The 20492-nt window shown below is 34.1% G+C and overlaps 1 protein-coding gene across 9 annotated transcripts in view; it reads left to right on the forward strand.

The window, feature by feature from the left end:
* Positions 1-20492, forward strand: part of Bcas3 (BCAS3 microtubule associated cell migration factor) — a 530094-nt gene that overhangs the window by 223037 nt on the left and 286565 nt on the right. For 5 of the 9 annotated variants that reach the window (XM_010626745.2, XM_010626749.2, XM_010626747.3 and 2 more), the window contains exons 17-20: positions 3950-3994; positions 12301-12425; positions 14581-14746; positions 16528-16628. In XM_010626745.2, the coding sequence (XP_010625047.1) occupies positions 3950-3994; positions 12301-12425; positions 14581-14746; positions 16528-16628 (437 nt within the window). The remainder of the gene's footprint in view (positions 1-3949; positions 3995-12300; positions 12426-14580; positions 14747-16527; positions 16629-20492) is intronic. The other 4 variants (XM_010626748.2, XM_010626751.2, XM_019207825.2 and 1 more) reach the window with 1 other exon arrangement.

Raw genomic sequence — 20492 nt, forward strand, 5'->3', positions numbered from 1 at the left:
CAGAAATTTGACATTATTTATGCTATGCTAGTCTCTTTTCTGTCTCATGTGGCAGAATTCAAAAATTATCTAGTATTTTCTAATGGAAATCTTTTACATCTTGAGTTTGCAATTTTAATTGGCATGTCAAGTATGTTTCAAATTACACAATTGTCTGTTTCAGCTTCAGTTTTCCCTATACATCAGTAGATTGAGAACCAACATAGATTTCTCTGGTAAGGAGCAACTGAAATTTAATTAATGAAAAAATTAAAACTTAAAAATGACGAGGATTAATTTGCTCCTATGCATGTAGGAAATGTGAGTTTTCTTCAGTTGCTTCTTAAGAGAAGACACACAGAATGTAGAAGGTATTAGAGTTCCTGGAATTTATTTTGAAAGCAATACAGCTTCACTTCAGCATTTTACATATACTGTTGCATAGCTTTTACATTTATTATTTGTGTGGACTCATTTTTATGTCTGCTTTGTAATAGTTCCTCCTCACAGAGCGGGATCAATTGAAAAACAGGATTTATAGGGTATATTTATAGAATTCTTCTCTCAGACTGCAGATATTTATTTTACTCTGAAGATGATTGTATTAATAGAATCATTAACCTTTTATCATGAGAGGCAAGGTATAGATAAAGGTTTAAGAATGTTCACATGAGATAAGGTCTTTTTTCACATTAAAAAAAAAGCCCTATATTTGCTGTGAGTAGAACCAAAATTGTTGTGCTGTTATATGGTATTCAACATGATTTACCTACTGTAAATCATAACTCTCTCCCATCTTCTTAAAAATTCCATGAGAATTCCTTTGAACACTAATGGCTAGGTCATTTCACAGTGGCCTGTAAAGAATTGTCTAATAATTGTTGCTAGCTTTTTTGTTTCTTAATCTAGTTTTTCCTAGGATTTAACACAAAACGAACATAATTAGGACATAGTGAGAAAACTTCATATGGCAGGATTGTTAAGCTTGCTGAAGTTTAATATTGATTGGAAAACACAAAATCTTCTGACCCAAATATAATAATTTGAGTTGCATATGTTAATATTGTCTATAATTCAGTGCACTCTAACTCAAGCTCTCTTTTCTGTTCTCCCCACCCCCATCCCATTCCAGTCTAAAAGTACAGCTGTGGACTTTTGAAGGGGGAGAAGAAAGTCATAGGTGAAGACAGCTGGATCATGGACTTGTACTTTGTGACTTCATATTTTCAGTCTTTTGCTACTGAGGAAAGATTAAATAAGCTTATTTCAAAAGAACAGCTGACACTAACTTTACAAAGTCAGTAATTACGTCAGTCACTATAATTCTTTGGAGTTGGTAGATTTTCTTTCACATGTATGTGGCAGAGGTCCAGTTTGTAGGGCTAGGCAAGAAGTGGGTGAATATAGGTTGGATATGTGCCACGTCTACACACTAAACCCTGTCATCCCAGCACTTGGTTTTTTTTTTCTTGAACTGTATCAGCCAGTGGATCATAGGGTAACTTTTAACTAATACAAGTGGGTTATGTTGTGAGTAGTGACTTGTCTTTAAAATCGACAGTGCTCTTATTTACTATAAGCCTGTTTATTGCAGTGTCTGGCGATTTATATTTTATTTTGGCATTGTGGGGCAAGGAAATGACTAGAGAAATCTCCTTGTTGTTATTGCCTGTGAAGGAAAATCTAGATTTTTTTTCTTTGTGTCATTTATTGAGATGACATGCTTCCATTTTACAAACAGTACCAGGTAGTTGAGGCTGGCCTTGAACACACTATCCTCCTGCCTCAGCTTCCAGAGTGCTAGTATTTCAGTCATGTGTCATCTCTGCTTGGTTTAACATTCTTTAAACTCTTGACAGTGAATGAGCTGTACTCTGTTAGATGTGGTGGGAGAGTGCCCCGTGCAGGTGCACTGTACACTAAAGAGCAACAGAGGCCTAGGAGTTCCAGATCGCAAGCATTTCTGTCAGAATCATTTACTCTATTTGGCATTCAGGTATCTTGCTTAAAGAAGTAAAATCAAAGACCCTAGCTACTATGTGCCAACAGAAACCTGTTCAGGTATTTCTGGGGATTTAGAAATGGCTTGAATCTCTCATTTTCTGATCATTCCTGCATGAGATCATTATGCTTGCTGTTGGAGATTGGACACCTCAAGTAGTCTTGGTTATTTAAATCTGTATTTTTCAAGGTGCAGGATGGGCTGTAGCAACATCCCCCCCGATATAATTAGTAAATTTTAAAATGAGACAGATTGTTACCAATATTTTTTTCTTTAATGAAATAGAATAGAATAAAATGCAGTTCTGTTATTTGTTCTCCAAACCAGCAGGAGTGGCATTGCCTAACAGCCTTCCAGAAATACAAACTCTCACACTCCAGCCAAACCTGTTGCTGTGTTACAACACACACTTATCTGCCCTTGTAACAAAAACTTGATATGGAAATAGAATGGAGTAGAGTTTATTACGTACAAAAGCAGTCATTATTCATTTAATAAAAGCATTATTGTTTCAACCTTGTGCATTTTCATGTACATACCAGCTTGCACCTTAAAATGTTTTTGTATGGGTGACAGTAAAAAACTTTTTGAATCCACTATTTTTAATGTGAACAATGATGTCATATTCCTGGTTGTATTTTTATTTAAGAGAGTGTGAAAGTGTGTGCTGCATGCATACATGTTCACACACACACACACACACACACACACACACACACACACACTTCTGCAGCCAAACCCAGAGCCTTGCTCATGCTAGGGAAATGCTGTCCCACCGAGCTACATCCACAGCTCCCTGGCTGTGTTCTTACCAGCAGCTGTGAGAGAGCTATCTTGATTTGCATTGATAACAATCTTTAAAGTTTTCTTTGCAATATCTCACTTTTCCTTCTATCTTGCTTTCTTCTAGTTATCTTTTGTATGTTTGCGTACCTTCTTTGAGTGCTCTCTACTTCAGGCTCAGAATTGTATTCATTGTTGTTAAAACATTTTGTTTAAGTTTTAATTTGTAGTCAGGTATGCTCAATTTATTGGAGAAATGGTTGCTAATTAGCAGGATTTTTCTTTTAAATGTTCTAAGTTTCAAATTTAAAGAAGGAAATAATGGAGTTTTACCAATGTGCTTTTCCCTTTTGTTTGTTGTCTTTCAAATGTCGAATGTTATAGTAAAATTTCATTTTGGATATAATTAAGTTACTGAGTCTTATTTGTGTGCAGATATGCACAGCATGTCTTAAATACCAGGAACATAATTTTGAGTAAAAGTGTGGATAACACTGAAGTTCCCAGTTGTATTTTAAGACATGTAATTGTAGCTTTAGTCAACCCAGCCCAGTGCAGACCAGGTAGAGGAGGATGAGATGTTGTACCACAAGTAAGAGACATGCTAACTTTCTGGGCTATGACCACAGATAAATAGAGAACAATCCTGTCACATAGAGTTAGTGTTTGCTCCTTTGGTCCACATTATGCAGTTCAACTTACTAGAAACAAGCAGCTTGAAAAATATGTGCTTACTTTTATGTCTGTGACACTGCTACCAGTGAACAGCAAACAACATCACATCAAGACTTTTATTCAGTCATCCCTTAGCTAGTTTTAAACATTTTTTGCCACATAACCACACACTGGGTGCTCTTCTCCATTTGATTATTCCATTTAATTTTTTACTTTGTTTTTAAAGGCTGAAACAGTGAGTTTTTTTAAAAGTTAGAAAAGTTACAGGGTTGTCTGAGAAAAGGGGAAACCTTTCAAACTCTGTGAAAATTAAGGGCCTTACACCACACACCATTCTGTTCATTGGTTACATCACACAGTATATATAACAGAATTGCAAATGATTACTACAAATGAAACTAACGTTAGTTATTTTGATACATACTCTAGAACAGTATGACATCATGTATTTGTTAATGTTAAATGAGTTTTCCTCTAATTTTTTGTGCATTTTCCCCCTTTTTCATGAAGGCCTTATCTCTTTGGAGCGGGATGTTTTTCCATAAAAGCTCCATGGTGAGTTGCCATTCAGTCCCGCATGCCTAATTCATTTGCTGTACTCTCAAAAAATAACTCTCTTTTATAGTTTTGTTTTCAGTTGCATGGCCTAATCACAGATAGATGCACCAATTTATTGAGTAATTGTAGATAAGACATAAATGTTGATCTTTAAGCTTTTGAAAAATTAGTTTTCTTGGTTTTATTTCATTCCTTGAAAATTTTTTAAAAGTCAAAATATATGTTTTAAAAAAAGGAAAATAAAAGAATTAATTCTCTCATAGTGCTGGTGGTTAAGACAAGGCTGACACCTGTGTTTAGAGTTTGAATATTATATTGATAGAAATTCCTTACATATCATGCTTAATGTAGAAGAGTTAATTTATTTTGAAATATAAATATACTTCATGTATAACAAATGTCCTATAAAGTTTTACTGTATTTTATTTGGTCCTAAAGGGACAACACTGAGTTCTGTTTTGAACAGTTTAGTTATTTAAGGAAATACATGATGAGGAAATACATACAGTATTTCATATAAAAACTCATAAATGATTTATTATTTTGCCCCTGTTCACTATAACTTAATTATTTAGTTAATTCTTAGAAGTACCTAGAATGTAGCATTGTCAGCCTTAGGCAAAATGACTATAGGAAAGAAATTGAATATATTTCATACTTGCATTTAAAATGTGAATTATAATCCATTTATAACTTGATATAAAGTGTTTTAATGGTTAGGAGTCAGGGCTCCAGAATCAAACTATCTGTGTCTTAAATACCAAAGTTATATGATCTTGGGTAACTTTAAAAAACTTTTTTATTTCTTGCTTTTCTTACTTATTAAATGAAATTAGTAGTACCATCTACCTGGGTAGTTTATTGTGAGGATTAAATGAATTGATAAACATACACATTTCAAATACAATAACCATACCTGACTCATAGTTAACCACTCATGAAGTGATAGCTATTCCTAGTTGTGCCTCTCACACAATTTAAGGAATAAATACCATGTTTGAAAACATGCTTCTTTAAGTTAGATTCTGTTATTTTCTTTTAGGAGATATAAGCAAAAAGGAATGTTTGAAAAATGTATGTTAGTTTTACTAAATTACAAAACCTAAAAGACTTCTGCACATGTAAGTGTAGTTATTTTAACAGTGACTGGGAATTGTCTGTTTCATCTTGTACCAGAAACAACTTTGTTTTCTCTTATGGACAAAAAGAAGCTTAAATAGTTCTTTTAAATTAATTATTCAGCCCAGCCTATTTTCAGTGTTCATATGCTAGTGGAAATACTGAAATTTTCATAATCATATAAGAATAAATGATACAAATAATTATAACATATTCTTCTTTGAAATGCAGCATCATAATTAGGCCAGAGTATGCACAACTGTTCTTAACAGTTTCAGTGCACTCATGAATATAAATCTTGTGAAAGTCTATTCGTTTTGTTAAGCAGATTTCTTCTAAAAATAAGTAAGTCACATGGACCTTAGTTAAAAACTTATAGTGAACAGTGAATTTTAAATGCTACATTCAGCATATGACAAAATTTCTTTGTATACTAAACAATTAAATTCCATTTTGGGATAAATTCTTCGTTCTAAGTACAAAGAACAGAATTTTAGTATGTTAATAAAGACTGAAGTTTTCACATAGAACTAAAAATGTTGTAACAAATGTTGTATGTTAAATAAGAAAAGTCCTTTCCCCCAACAGCTTGTGTGCTCCTTGCATTTAAGCAAAAGCACTTGTCAACCAGAAATGATTTGAGGTTGAAACAAGATTAAAAGAGCCAGATTAAAGAAAGGGATATATGAAATATAGTAGACTTTTAAATCATTGCCTGTCTTTTAGAAGACTGCTTTGTGGTTTGTTTGATGCCATCGTTAGCTCACAAGAAACTCGTTTTTAGTCACTTATTCTAGACTAAAAGGTCCTCCTTTAAAATACGTTACATTTCCAAGAGTGCATGTTTTTCCCATTAAGATCTTAATGAAACCTCAAATTAAGGCAGCAAAATGAATATAAATTTGACAACTTATTCCATGTTTTTTGTAAGAGCTCCTTTGTTTTAATAGTTTTTGATATTTTTCCATTCAACTTGAGAATGTTTTTATTTACTGTTCTGAAATAAAAAGCTATGCTGAATAAACATTTATAGCACTTCAGTTGTAGGATAATCTGTGTATTTTGGATACAAATGACGTTTATAATTTATCTTAAAATTTAAATTTCTTTTTAAAAATAAATTGCAAATCGCAGCATTTGTACTCTAAAATTTGCTTTTGGTATGTCAATTTCTATTCATTCTTTATTCTTCACTAATGGGGTTTAGTTCTATAAATTCATGCAGCCTCAGATGAGACATTTTTAAAATAGTTTCGTTCCCTTTGACATTGAGAGAGTTTGTTAGAAAGTAAATTGTGCAGGCCATTGGACATTGTAGTCAGTTTAGACTTTCCCAGTGTTCTGTATTCTCTAGGTCAGTGATGGCGAACCTATGCACGCGTGCATGGCACAGCTGGCTGTTTGGTGAACCTTTCACCATCACTGCTCTAGCTTATCCTTTGATTTTGAAGATCTGCATGAAGTATGAAAGAATTACATGTGAACATAATTAACTATAGACATTTAAGAGAAAAAAAACAGTACATTTTTTAAAGTTTTGACTTTAGTGTTACCAATGTATATGTAGTATTATGTAAATAGCTTTGGTAAAATACTTATATGCAAATAACAGATGGATAGGAAATAGTCTGTATGAAAAATCCTCTCAATATTGTGGTTGTATTTAATAAGGTTAAATTTAAAGAAAAGTTAAAATTTATATATCAAATTATATTTAAAGCTTTAATTAACATTTATAACTTGATTATAATGTAAATTTTCTGGAGACTACTTTAAAATTTTACCATTTTAAAATGATAATATTAATTTTATGTAAATCTGTTAGAGCTTTAGGAATAGTTTATGACAAAATAGAATACTTTTATGAAAATTATTAATATTTTAATTATTTATCATAAAATATTTCCAGTTTTCTTCAAGGTCTTAATTTTAATTGCAAATCTAAGTGTTGTGTTTTGTGTGTGTGTGTGTGGTACTGGGGATCGAACTCCGATCCTTGCGCTTGCGAGGCAGACTCCGGAACCACTGAGCTAAATCCCCAGCCCTCCATGGTCTTATTTTAGAAAATAAAATTGAGAATGAGAAAACTTCTAAGTGCCTTTTAAGAGTTTAATCATAGACGAATATAAAGAAAATAATTTAACTGAAAACCATTATACATCTTAGAATTCTGAAGTTGATATTGTGTTACATTTAAACTGAAATATTGACTGTTCACTAATGTTTTTGAAAAACAATGAATTGGTGCTTCTATCTCAAGTTCCTTCCATGCTCGTGTCCTTACCACCAAGGCACCAGGCTGCATAACTGCTCATCATGTCATCCATATTTACACTGCATACATCCTATCCTGTGGTACATAGTAAAATTATCCAGGTGGAGAGCTTTGTCCTGTATGTTTTAAGAAGATATCAAGGCTTTTTGTGTGTGTGTTTTTTTTCTTGTTTGCAGCAAGAGAAATTCAATATGTTGATCTCACTGGATAACATAATTCAGTAAAAGACCAAGGGAGAAAGAAGGGGGGAACTTCAATAGCCTATATAAATATTTTTGAAATCCTATGGATATTAATATCTCTACACTTCTGTTGGCAGTAATTCACATTATATTGTTTGAATATTAAGCCTTTTTTCAGAAAAAAGTGACAGTTTAACTCCTGATTTTTAATTTAGCACCTTATTTAATCTTTGTTTTCATGTCTATTTTGTCATTAATTTTTGTATTTGACTTAGTAAATATGATGTTCTATGATCATCGATATTTTTCCTGCATGGTGAATGTGAGATTCATTCCATTTGTCTATTATGTTTGCCCAAATTGAAACCAAATTTACAATGAAAATTGAGTATGAGGTTATTTATGAAACATGCGAGGGAGTAAAGAGGCAGGAGAGTCTATCAGGACTATCAGTGTGTTTTGCTCTCATCTATGACCATTTAAAAAAAATGAATGAGTCCACATAATCCAGTTAAACTTCTTGGCACCAGTATAAATTAAAATAATCACTTATATCTTTATATTATCAGTTTAATAAATGAATAAATAAAGAGAAGGCCTTGAAACACCCGAAGGAATTCTTTCTAAGTTCATGTTCTCTAATAGGATTTGTTACAGCCTCTGTCACGGGAGAGATGATGAGAGCAAGAAAGAAAAAGTTAATAGTAGAATGCTTTCGTATAAGGATTGCGTCACCAACCTGTAAATTTACACAATTTACCAGGCTTTTTTCATTCACATGTATATCATTTTCAGTGTTTTCTTTCTGTCAAACAAAGGATGTTCTGCAATAGAAATATTCTGTGTCATTATGGAAAAGTCATAGGTAGTATGTCACACATATTAATAGAAAAGCCATTCTGGTCCAACCAAACGTTCGTGGACACTGTCTTTTTTTCTTTTTCTTTTTTTTTTTTGGTACCGGGGATTGAACTCGGGTCCTTGCGCTTGCAAGGCAGGCCACCGAACCGCTGAGCTAAATCCCTGGCCCGACACTGTCTTTTTAGAACAGAATAAAGGACAAATTGAACTAAACTTGAAATTTCTAACTTTGGGTATATCACATAGAAAATATTTTATTAATAAAATTCTTTTCATTAGATTATTTCTTTTTTACTCATCTTTAAGTCTTATATATCCATGCACATATTCTTGTTTCTATTTTGCCTAAATATCTAAATCATTTCATATGTAGATTGATGACAGCAATAACTAAATACGAATGTATTTATCCAATATGCTACCCCCTATTATACAGCACTATGACACATAGTGGATAGCAAGTTATTTTGAGGAATGTAAACTTGGTTCCTTATTAAACCTGAATTTCCACTGAGGACAGTGATTAAGACTCTGTCAGAGAAAGAAGAAGAAATGATGAAGCAGGAAAACACATGACAGTTCTTTACATAAATTAGGCATTCTTTTACCATAAAATCTTAGGTATTCTCTGTAGGAGATAGGGAGCTTGTGTAAAATGGCACTGTGTTGATGCTTTTTCACTGCTGTGTTTCAAAACTGAATTATGTGTAACTTACCAGAAGCCTGACATATTTTAGCTTTTGACATGGGCTTATTAGACTATAAGAATATATCTTATATATTCTTATATATAGACAAAGATACATAGAATATATCTTTGTCCAAAGACTTAATGAGGTCTTAACCATTTTTCTGTTCTCTGTGATTACATGATGGCCATCTAACCAGGTAGCAATTATTTGAAAGTCTTTTTATAGGCATACTTTAGAGGAACCATATCTTCTCTTAAATAATGACATACTCACTTTTTATCACTTGATTTAAAGATAATAACAAAAGTCACATCCACTAATTTGCAAAGAGCTTTGAATTTGTCTCTGTGAAAGTTTCTTTCTACATTGTAGTATCATTGTTCCCAGATGGTAATTCCAGTAAAAGCACATATACAATTGCAAACACCTTTCAAAATTTTTTGGAATGGTTTCTTCTTTCCTGTTCCTCCCTAGCCTGTGAAAACCCCTAAGGATTAAAAATGACCATTTAAAATTAAAAACTGACCCATTAAAAAGAACCAGTAGGACCACAGATGCTAGTTACAGGAAATTGTCTGCTCAATAATCGCAATTCAGTGATGAAAAACAAACAAACAAACAAACAAACCAGAGAGCATCCTAAACTGAAAGAGCAGTTGTGATTCCAGTGACCTGGGTAGCAGGGGAACGTGTGTGTTTGTTCAGGTGAAGTATGGGAGTCTCCTTTTCTGGAAGTAGGTTACTGCAGTTGTGACAGATGCAACTGAAAAAGGGAAACTGGAGAACCACATTCATTTTTCTACAGAAACTTAAAAAGACTGTGCCTTTATTCCACTCTCACTGGAAGTCTTACTGTGACTGCATTGATGTTTTAGGCCTGGGTGTGATTTGTTTGGGCAATAATACAAAGTGTTTAGCCAGTGTCAGTGCTGGAAAGAAGATGCTTTTTCACATACAGCAACGTGCATTGCTGTGGACTTGGCTCAAAGAGGAGGACCAGTGGGACCAATCGTGTAGCCTCTGGTCCAGACTTTTAATTCTTCTTCGAGGGAAGATGTCAGAACAGAAGCCTTCAGAAATAAGATACGTGAGAGATGATTTGAATTTTCATAGGAACTGAGAAACTAGATTACCAGAACAAAATCTGATTTTTAAAAAACTAGGTGAAAGCTGTCAGTTGTGTAGATGAGTGATAATGTTTGTTGAGTACAGTGATGTGGGAAACTGCATCCCTGGGAGCTTTACTTTTAAAATCAAATACAGTTGTTCTCAATCTTGACCATACATCAGAATCTCCTGGAGGGTTTGTTTAAAAACATAGTTTGATGGGCTTCAAACCCCAAATGTTTGGTTTAGTATACCTGGGATGGAACCTGATCAGTATTTATTTACCTGTAAATCTTAGAAGTTACTAAGTGTTATTACTAGCTAGAGACAAGAATTTAGAAACAACAGATACAACATACTTTTTAAGATAAACCTACAAGGTAGGCATTACCATTTGTATTTTCCATATTAGTAGCCTGAGCTCTGAGAGGTTAAACAAGTTAACCAGACATCACATACCTAATAAATGGTAGCATTGGGATTCAAATTGAGGTTTCTCCCTCATTCCAGAAACCTCTCTGCATCAAAGCACATTCTATTAAAAGATAAAGGGATAAAGTCAAGTGAGCAGTAAGTAGAAATCAGAGTGTGATGGTGCACACCTGTAACTCCATCTACTTATGAGGCTGAGGCAGAAGTATTGCTAGTTGGATCCCAGCTTGGGCAATTTAGGAAGACCCTGTATCAAGATTACAAAAAAAAAAAAAAGCCTGGGCATGTAGTTCAGTACTAAAGTGCTTGACTAGTGTGTATGAGGTCCTGGTTTCAATCCCCAAATCACATGCGCATGCACCCCTCCCATACACATGGTAAAACTGATATTGTTTGATGTTAGACCACCTGCATCCCTGGAACATCGAGGTGTAGCATTCATTTTATCCAATTAAGGCTGCGATCCTTAGCAGTGCACACTAAGCCTGTTTTTCTGGTCTCTGAATTACAGCAAGTAATTTATCTAAGGTAGTTGATAAAAATTCCTATGATCGAGTCAGGCGTGGTGGTGCATGCCTATAATCTCAGCACTTGAGGGGCTGAACCAGGAGAATTATCCTGAGTTCAAGGCCAGCCTGAACTACATAGCCGAAAAAACTCATAATTTTTTTTAATCTTAAAAAAACTCAAATAAAATAAAATAAATAAAATGTAAAAGTCTAAAGAGATTAGAAATAGTACTTGAAAGGAGATAAAACATTAGTATTTGAGGTTATGAAAATTTTGTAGTGGAGAATAAATAGGGAAGCAAGTCTTTTTTAATGAGGCAGTTGAAATATCAACAGTTCTTAGTGTGTCCTTGGACACAGAAAAAACAGAAGAGAATTATGTTAGAGAGGCTACCAATTTTAATATCTGCCTTGGCCCTTTTGCCAAACAAAAATACATTATTTTCACAAATCCTAGAAGAAAAAGGAGTAAGACCAATGACTATTATTTCAGTAGGTTAGATTTTCAAACTAGCATAGCATTGTACTGAGGACATGTTTAAAGTTTCATTCTGTATCATCTCATTTTCATACATTCTGTCTCCATTCATTGTATTAGCCCCATGTCTTATATATCAAAGGGAAATGATAATCCATTTATTATAGGGAGATGTTTAATGCTGGTACTTTTGCTCTATTTAAAAATCTCCTGGGAAATGTTACCCACCTGAAAAGAAGTAACTTAGATTTCACCAATAAGTACTTCAAAAAGTGTTTTTGTTTTGTTTTGAGATGGGGTCTTGTTATGTTGACCAGGGTGGCTTGAAGTCCTGGACTCAAGTGCTCAAGTGATGTTACTTACCTTTCCCCAGCCTCCTGAGTAGTTGTAACAGTAGATGTACCCTCTGCACCTAGCTAAGAAGTTTGTTTTTTATTGGTCATATATAAGTTCTCTTGTCCAGATGTTGGAACTTTGACTGTCGATTTTGCTGCAGAACATAATCTTACACCACCATTTATTATGCAAAATGCATGTCCTTATTTAGCATTTAAACACTTAAAGGTGGAACTGAAAGGAAAATCTTTCTCTAGAAGATTGCCATTTCATTACAGTAATTTTTGTTTACTGTCCTTTTATTTTTTTAAGCAAAGTTAAACCACCTCCGCAGATTTCACCCAGCAAGTCAGTAGGCGGAGAATTTTGTGTGGCTGCTACATTTGGGACATCCAGGTCATGGTTTGCTAATAATGCAGGTCTGAAAAGAGAAAAAGGTATGTATTTTTTTCTGAAGCTCACACTTGTCATTTGTAATTTTTGCTTCTTAGTGAGAATCTTGTACCAATTAGTCTTTTTAGTTTTTAGCAATAGAAAAATTTCCATTCAATTAACATGTCTCTTCTCAATTACTCAAGCCTAGTCAAGAAGAAAAATTTTTCTCTCACATAAACATGAATTTCCTTCCATTGACTGATTTTATCTTGGTTCGTTTTCTTGAAGGCAGTGTATAGGTGATCTCAGTGCTATCAATTCCATATCATTTCATTCTATAACTTTTATATTTTTACAAGTTAATTTGATACCATTATCCTTGAAGTATGGAGAAGAAAATCCTTGTTATCCCCATTTTAGAGATGAGGAACTTGAAGTAAGCAAGTGTAAATAGCTAAGCTAAAAACTTTAAGTACTTTTAAATGATGAAATTAGTTTGAAGCAATGTTTTCTCATGCTAAATCTTAAAACCAAACAGTAACAACTGTGCTGTGTATTTTTTAACATTATGGAAAAGCCTGTCATTAACAGTTAAATGAACTTTTGTTGTTAATGTTGCTCCTTTGAATTTTGAGTTATTATGGTTTTAATCCTTGCTTTGATTACTATAGTCAATACCTATAATGTTTGTATAATTAAAGTTTTAGTACATAATTCCTTATTACCTATATATGGAAGAGAATGCTTACTTCATTAACAAACTATGTAATTTTGAATGTTAGGATTTTTCCTTACTCTTTTAGTATTAAATTAGGTCACAAATTGGGTTGCCACTAGAGCACTTCTGGTGAGTTCCATAGCCTGTATTGTTCTTGGCAAAATGGCTCTGCTTTACGCTTAATACTGGCAGACATCAGCCTTTTCCCTTGTTATTGCCATTCAGTGACCCTTTCTCTAGTAACAGGATCTCAGGAACAACAGGTTCCTACCTAAGTGGGATAGGATACTGTAAAGTATGTAAGCCTTCCATTTCCTTATCTCATCTTTATTTTCTTTGTTACCTCCTTGGGTTTAATGATGCTATCGGAAAGACTTTTGTTTCTAGTTAAAACCTCTTGTGAAGCTCAATTTCAAATGCTTCTCTCTTCTGTTCTAATTACCCTTTTAACTTGCTACTCCTTTATGCCCCACTGGCTGGTCATTAGCCATTTTCTCAAATCAGCTGTAATTGATTCTCCTGACACAGAGATAAGATGACCCATCCAGCATTCATGAGTGATTTCTTAAATGCCCCTTGGTTTACTGTAAACCTGAGATTGAGCACTAAACCTGTTTTGCCAGTGAGTACATGTGTATTTCTTATAAAGTCATTCGATTAGATCCATATTTACCACCTGACTTCTCCAAGTATAGTTGACCTTCATTTATTATGGAAGCCAGTGATCCAGTTGAAAGAGAAGAGGTTGAATGAGGAGGATGCAGGTGTATGGATGTTTTAAAAACACTTTATCTCTTCTAGCACTTCAAGGTTCACAGCAAAATTGAGACAGAGGCATGGAGAATTCTCATCTACCTCCTGTACAGCACATGTATAGCTTCCTTTATTATGAACATGCCCGTCAGAGTGGTAGATTTGTTTCGAGTCATGAGCCTATCTTGACGCATCATGTGTTTTTGTTTGTGTTGATCCAGTAATTTGAGGTTTTAAATTTGTTTTCTGAGAAAAAGTAGCTGAGGTGAGGTGTTAGACTGATGTAGGTATGTACAAGCAGCCTCTCATGTAGTTCAGTTTATTTATCCAGTGTCACTAAATTTTAGTGCGTAGAGTACTCCTTTTCAGTTCTTCCTTGTTCCCCCAATATCATTCATTTTCCATAATTGGGACAAATCATATGGTAGACAAATGGAAAAAATATAAAATACTGTCAACTCTTAGAATTTTTAGCACATTTATATAATTCTTGAAATAATTGTGTATTATTTGAAAGTACTGTGATGGCATAAAGATTTTTATATGCATCAGCACCTACTTAATAAAAAGCAACCTTTAGGCAGGGATCAGGCACAATATAGCAGTTTCCATCTTTTCATTTCTTCTCACAGCCTGAGCTGAGGAGCAAAATGACAAAGTCAGTAATTTTTTTTAAAGGAAAAGATCTTGTTGTGTTCTTTTTTATGCCATTACCACACATACAGATCTTGTTTCTCTGTTTGTAGATCAGTCCAAACAGGTTGTTGTTGAATCTCTCTACATTATCAGTTGTTATGGTACCTTGGTGGAGCATATGATGGAGCCTCGACCCCTCAGCACCGCCCCCAAAATAAGCGATGACACTCCACTGGAGATGGTGACATCACCTCGTGCCAGCTGGACACTGGTTAGGTAGTGCCTTCTTTTTCTTCCTTTTTTTTCAAACAGCTTTATTGACGTCTGAATGATTAAAAATGTCCCACTTGATATAGTTTTGGGAAATGGTTATAGCGTGAAGTTGCCACTGTTGATATTATAAATATATTCATCACTCTTGGATGTATGTTTGCAAGCATTATAATCTCTCCTTTTGCCCCTCTTTGTCACAGAATTTTATATAAATGGAGTCATGTATATGCACTCTTTTTTGTCTGGCTTCTTTCCCCTAGCAAAACTGTATAGTTCTTTATAGTTTGGCACATAATTACATGCAGTGAAACTCAACCACTGTGAGTGACTTTTCACAGTAGTGCGCCTATTATTCTAATAGTATTCATCATCAAATAAAATCCTGTGCCAATCACTCTCCATGATCCTCTAACCCTTCAGCTGGAATCATCCAGCAGCTTATGTTCTGTCTGTGTAGATTTGCCTTCTCTAGTAATTACATAGTAGTGGAATTGTATAATATGCTACCTTTTGTGTGGGACTTCTTTCACCTAGCCTGTTTTCAGAAGGCCCATCTGTGTTGTTGCCATGTATCAGAACTTTTCATAACCAAGTTATACTCCATCATATAGATGTACCACATTTCATTTACCCATTTATTAGTTGGTGGACATGTCCACTTTTTAACTATTATTAATAATGTTGCTATGAACTGTGGTGAACAAAATTTTGTATTAATTTGTTTTTAATTATCTTCGGTATATCTATTACAAAATTCCTCCAAAATTCCACTGTTGCTTTGCATGTTTGTGTTATCTTTTCTTGGACTTGTGCTTTCCCCTATTTGTAGTCTCATGCTCATAAATATAGTAAGTAACTGAGATTTCCTTTAAGGGGAATAGAAACTAGCATAAGTAGATTTGAAGGTTTCCTTTAAACTGATTCTCCAAGATCAATAGTTAGGCACTATAGAAATGTTTATAAAGAATCAAAGGCCATCTCAAAAGTGCATAATGATTAGAGTCTTTGTAACATCACAGAGAGGGAGAAATGAAACCTGGAATAAAACCTGCTCAGTATAGAGTATTGTCCAGGAGACAAAAAATTGCTTCTGACATGTATGGAAGGAAACAGACAAAAATGGATATGAAAATGATTCCCCTCCTTTTGACATTTTAAAATATTCTTGTATTGATTTTTGGAGGCTCCAGCATACTTTACTACTGCTTGACTGTGCTGGACTGATCTGATCAATATCTGATTTATCAAGCTTAGAATGAATTGGGCAGATCTAATTAAAACTACTTCAGTATCATTATTGAAATAGTGGCTTATTTTGGAAATCAGATGCTAATTAAATGTGGACTATATCATCCATTTACACAGCTGTGTTTTTACCATTTTTACCTGCCTCATTTCATTTTAAAATGTACACATATTCTTTGAATAGAGAGGTCTAACACTGATTTTAAAATTATATAAATAGAACCACTTAGCTGTGGCATTTGAATTCTACACTTTCTATTCTATCTTTTCAAATCTTGTCTATCTAATAGGAGACTGTTGCTATTAAGGTAATATTGGCTCCATGTGTGTTCATTGTGCGACACATGGCCACTTTTATTTTATTTTTTAAGTAGATGACCTTGTGTTTCAGCACATTCATTTTAATGATTACAAGTTCATTTTAATGAACAGAAAAATAGTGTGAGTTTTTATCTGTGTCTATAAGTGTTGACAGTCGTGGTGATTTACATCCCATCTCTTAAACTTTAAATATTAACATTCTTCTGCTGATTTCATAGAACGCCTCAATGGAACGAATTGCAACCACCATTTAATGCAAACCACCCTCTTCTCCTCGCTGCAGATGCAGTACAGTATTATCAGTTCCTGCTCGCTGGTGGTAAGTTGTTCTGATTGGTCTTTCTTCTCTATGGGATTTTCAGATTTTGTCTTCAGGTGCTGACTTTTAAAGCATATGTGCATGTTACCACTGGTCTATAGGTGAAATCTTTGGATAATCTGACTGAGCCAAGTCAAGATATTAAACTATAATCCAATACCTTAGGGCATGTGAAGTATGTCTGTTTAATGAAAAACAGGTAGATCGATGGAGAATATTTGGTGGGCATACACACAGAAAACCTCACCCTCAAAACTACTGGGATATAATAGACCATTTCATAAAGCTTTGAATCTGTCTCTCAGAGGCAAAAAAAAAAAGTAAGCACTTTTCAGTGTGAAAACTGTCAGTAGATTTATCTTTTTTATAGAATTTTACTTGCAGTAATGAAGTAATGATTTCAACTCCATTACATTTTACTCCCCATCCTCCAGCTCTCCAGTGGCCACACTGGACTTCTATCCCAGGGCCTCAAGCATTCTAGCAAGTGATTTAACCTTGAGCTAGTCTTTTGTTTACTTATTTTCCTGTTTAAACTCTTAACTTTGGTAGAGATTGAACAGGGTTCATCAAGCTAGGTATATAGCTCCCCCACTCTTTTTTTTTTAACATGGGAGGCATGAAAAGACAATTTAGTATTTATTATCCAGTTTGTGTTCATAGAATTAAAAATTCTTTACAATTATAATTCAATTTTTTAGAATGGACTGAATCCTAATTTAACTTGATGGCTCTTGAGTACTGCATGTTTTTAAAAAGCTTCCTAGAAATCAACATTGACATGTTTTTAATAGAGTTTTCTTGTACTCAACTTATTATGTTGCCTCGTATATTGTAAAGTATGAATTAAAATAGATCTCGAAATATTTTGTTTCATTTTTATAATGTGTTACATATTATGCTAGAATCTGAAAAATATTAGGGCCTTTGCTGTACAGTTATGAAACTCTACAGCTATAATAACTAGTTGGCAGTCCCGGACAGTGCTGAACCTGGTGCTTCTTGTAGTGTATGTTCATCAGGTGCCTGTTTTGTTTCAGGCACTCAGAATTTAAACGTGAACAATACCTTGCTTCTGTACTCAATTCACTCTCAGGTTTGGGAGACAGATCTTTAGTAAGTACATGTGCGGAACTATAGGAGCAGGGTCTTGCAAAGTCATCTCAGAGTGCGCAAATTTTAGTGGTTTTAAAATTTGTTCAAGAAGCAGATTATATAAAAATTCGTAGTTTCTAGAACTAAGTATATAGTTTTAGAGCTAAAGCATGTAGTTAATTTACATAAGAACTGAGAAAACCATGACATAATACATGGTACTAAAAAATCATGGGTACATTGTCCATTACATTTCAGAAGTGGCAGAAATAACTAATTGTTGAATTAAGTGTAGTTGACTCAGAGTTTATATTGTTCTTTGTTTTGTTATTTTGGTACCTCCTCTGTTTCTTTAGTAGAAAAACAATAACAAGTTTGAACTATTTAAGAAGCTATTAAGCCCAAAATAAACCTTCTATATATCTTAATATTTTTTCCTGGTGATTAAAGTGGTTCATATTACTTGTTTGTTCTTTTAACAAAAATCCCTAGGTATATAGTTTAAGAACCACTGCTGTCAGTAGTACTAAACCATCAGATATTTTCACACTAGAATTAGATTCTATTTGGTTTAATTAATTAAGTAATTTGGAGGTGCAGGCACTGGAAGCCAGGACCAGGGCCTTACACATGCTAAGTGTCCTCCTACTGAGCTCCGTTCCTGACCCTACAGAATTGTATTTTAGAAAGCCAACTCCTGTGCAGCATTGCAGCAGGAGGGCTGGAGAAAGGGAGTGGAGGCTGGGTGATCCCAGAACAAGAAGGGAGCTCTAATTAAGAGAAGGAATTTGAGTGACAGTCCTGGATATACCAGTATAGTACAGAACTGAGGCTGTTAAGTAATGCAGATGTGAACATTTGGGTCAGAGGAATAATATCCTGATATACCACTGGTTAAAGCAATACTTTACCTGCTGATCTGCAAGTTAAAACATCAGTCAGAAGACTTCCTTATTGTCTAGCTTTCTTTCCTTGTCTCCTCATTGAAAAGTATTCATTCAGAAAGGTATTCTACTCCTTAAAAAACAAGTATACCGGACCTGATATCAAAGTTTTCTTTTGTTTGTTTTGTTTTATCCATCCATATTTAAATCATCTCTTGACTGAGGATATCACTCATTGGTACAGTGCTTGCCTAGCATGTGCAAGGCCCAATTTAATCTTCAGCATTGCCCAAAACAAAAACAAAGAAACAAACGAAAAATTAAAGAAAATTGCATATTAATTCCCAACTTGAAGACCATGATAAATACCTTTCTAAAATTACTTTTATGGGTTAGGGATTTAGCTCAGTGGTGCTGCTGCCTGCCTTGCAAGTGCAAGGTCCCAGGTTAGATCCCTGGTACCAAAAAATAAACAATAAAATTACTTTTATGTTCCAGAACTCTAATGCAGACTTTACAAATATTGCATGCATTTTCCTTTCTTGTATTTGGATATTGGATCAAGTGAAGCCAACTTTTACAAACTCCGGAAATTATAATAATAGTAGACAAAGAATGATGTAAATGGAAATAGGAAAGAGACTTTGTCTCAGGGAGAAGAGAGTAGGCAAGCAGGATGTTTAACAAGGAATCCCTGCTCCCCTTCCAGTCTTGTCATCATAATAAATACACTCCTCGTTCATAAACAGAGTTCTGCATATGTGGCAAAAGGGTAGCTGGTGGGAGAAGGAAAGGGGGAAGTATCCAAAACACCAAAGGCTTCTACTCACCTTTAAAGTAAAATAAGTAAAAAACTATAAACTCTGTATTCTTTTGTGGGGTACTCAGGGTTGAACTTGGGACCTTGCACTTGCAAGGCTAGTGGTGGGACCACTGAGCTAAATCCCCAGCCCTAAATTCTGTTTGTTAACTATAGCAGTTAACTATTCCTTTGTATAATAGTTGAACAGAGTGACAGAAATTGAGGAATACTGATGTTTATTGAGTAGTTTTTTGTTAAATGAGATCTTGGTGTAATGGCCCATACAAAAATTACAATAGAGGCAGTGATGACTTCCTTGTTGTTCTGTTAAATGATACAACATTGCTATTTTTAATAAGATAAAAAGTCTAGTATCTGCAATTTTTGGATGGCTCAACCTAGTTAATTAGGTCATTTATATATGAAAACTAAATGCATGGATAGTGATCTAATCTTGCTGTTTAATTCAGTAAAAGTAAAAGTCAAGAATCTATAGTCCCAAGTTTCCCTTGGATATAAAATTTTAGTGGAATAGTTTATAAAAAGATTTATGATTTTTATGCTAACACTATATTTTGCTCTGAAAATAAAAGTTACATACTATACTTACCTTTTTTAATAAAGGCATTTTACTGAAGTGTATTGCATTGCCAGAAACAAAGCTAAACCTTTGAACAGACTAATAAATATCACTCAGCTTTGAATGTGAATCTAGAGTAGATAATAACTTTTTCTTTAGTCTGCTCTCAATCTTCCAAATTGTAAATTAAAAGCAGAGCTTATAGAGTTGATTTGGGAAAACTTTATTTAGAGGAAAAGTATACTGTCCTCCTTTTCTTTCAGGTAATTTGGCCACAGTAGTATTTTTAAGTTGTTTGTATTAACTAGTTTAGTGGGGAGTGGGTGTCAGATTTGGGACTTTATCCAAAACAGTCACTATATATATGGGATCCCAAGTTCACAGGAGAAAGCTTAAGGGAGGTTAAAAATTATTTTGAATTGAGTGAAGTTGATTCTAGAACACATACTTATCTTACAATAATACACTTTTAAACAGTAGATTTAACTGCTTATACATGCACC

Source organism: Fukomys damarensis, unplaced genomic scaffold, assembly GCF_012274545.1.
Source record: "Fukomys damarensis isolate Sample0158 unplaced genomic scaffold, DMR_v1.0_HiC HiC_scaffold_13, whole genome shotgun sequence".
Lineage (NCBI taxonomy): Eukaryota > Metazoa > Chordata > Mammalia > Rodentia > Bathyergidae > Fukomys > Fukomys damarensis.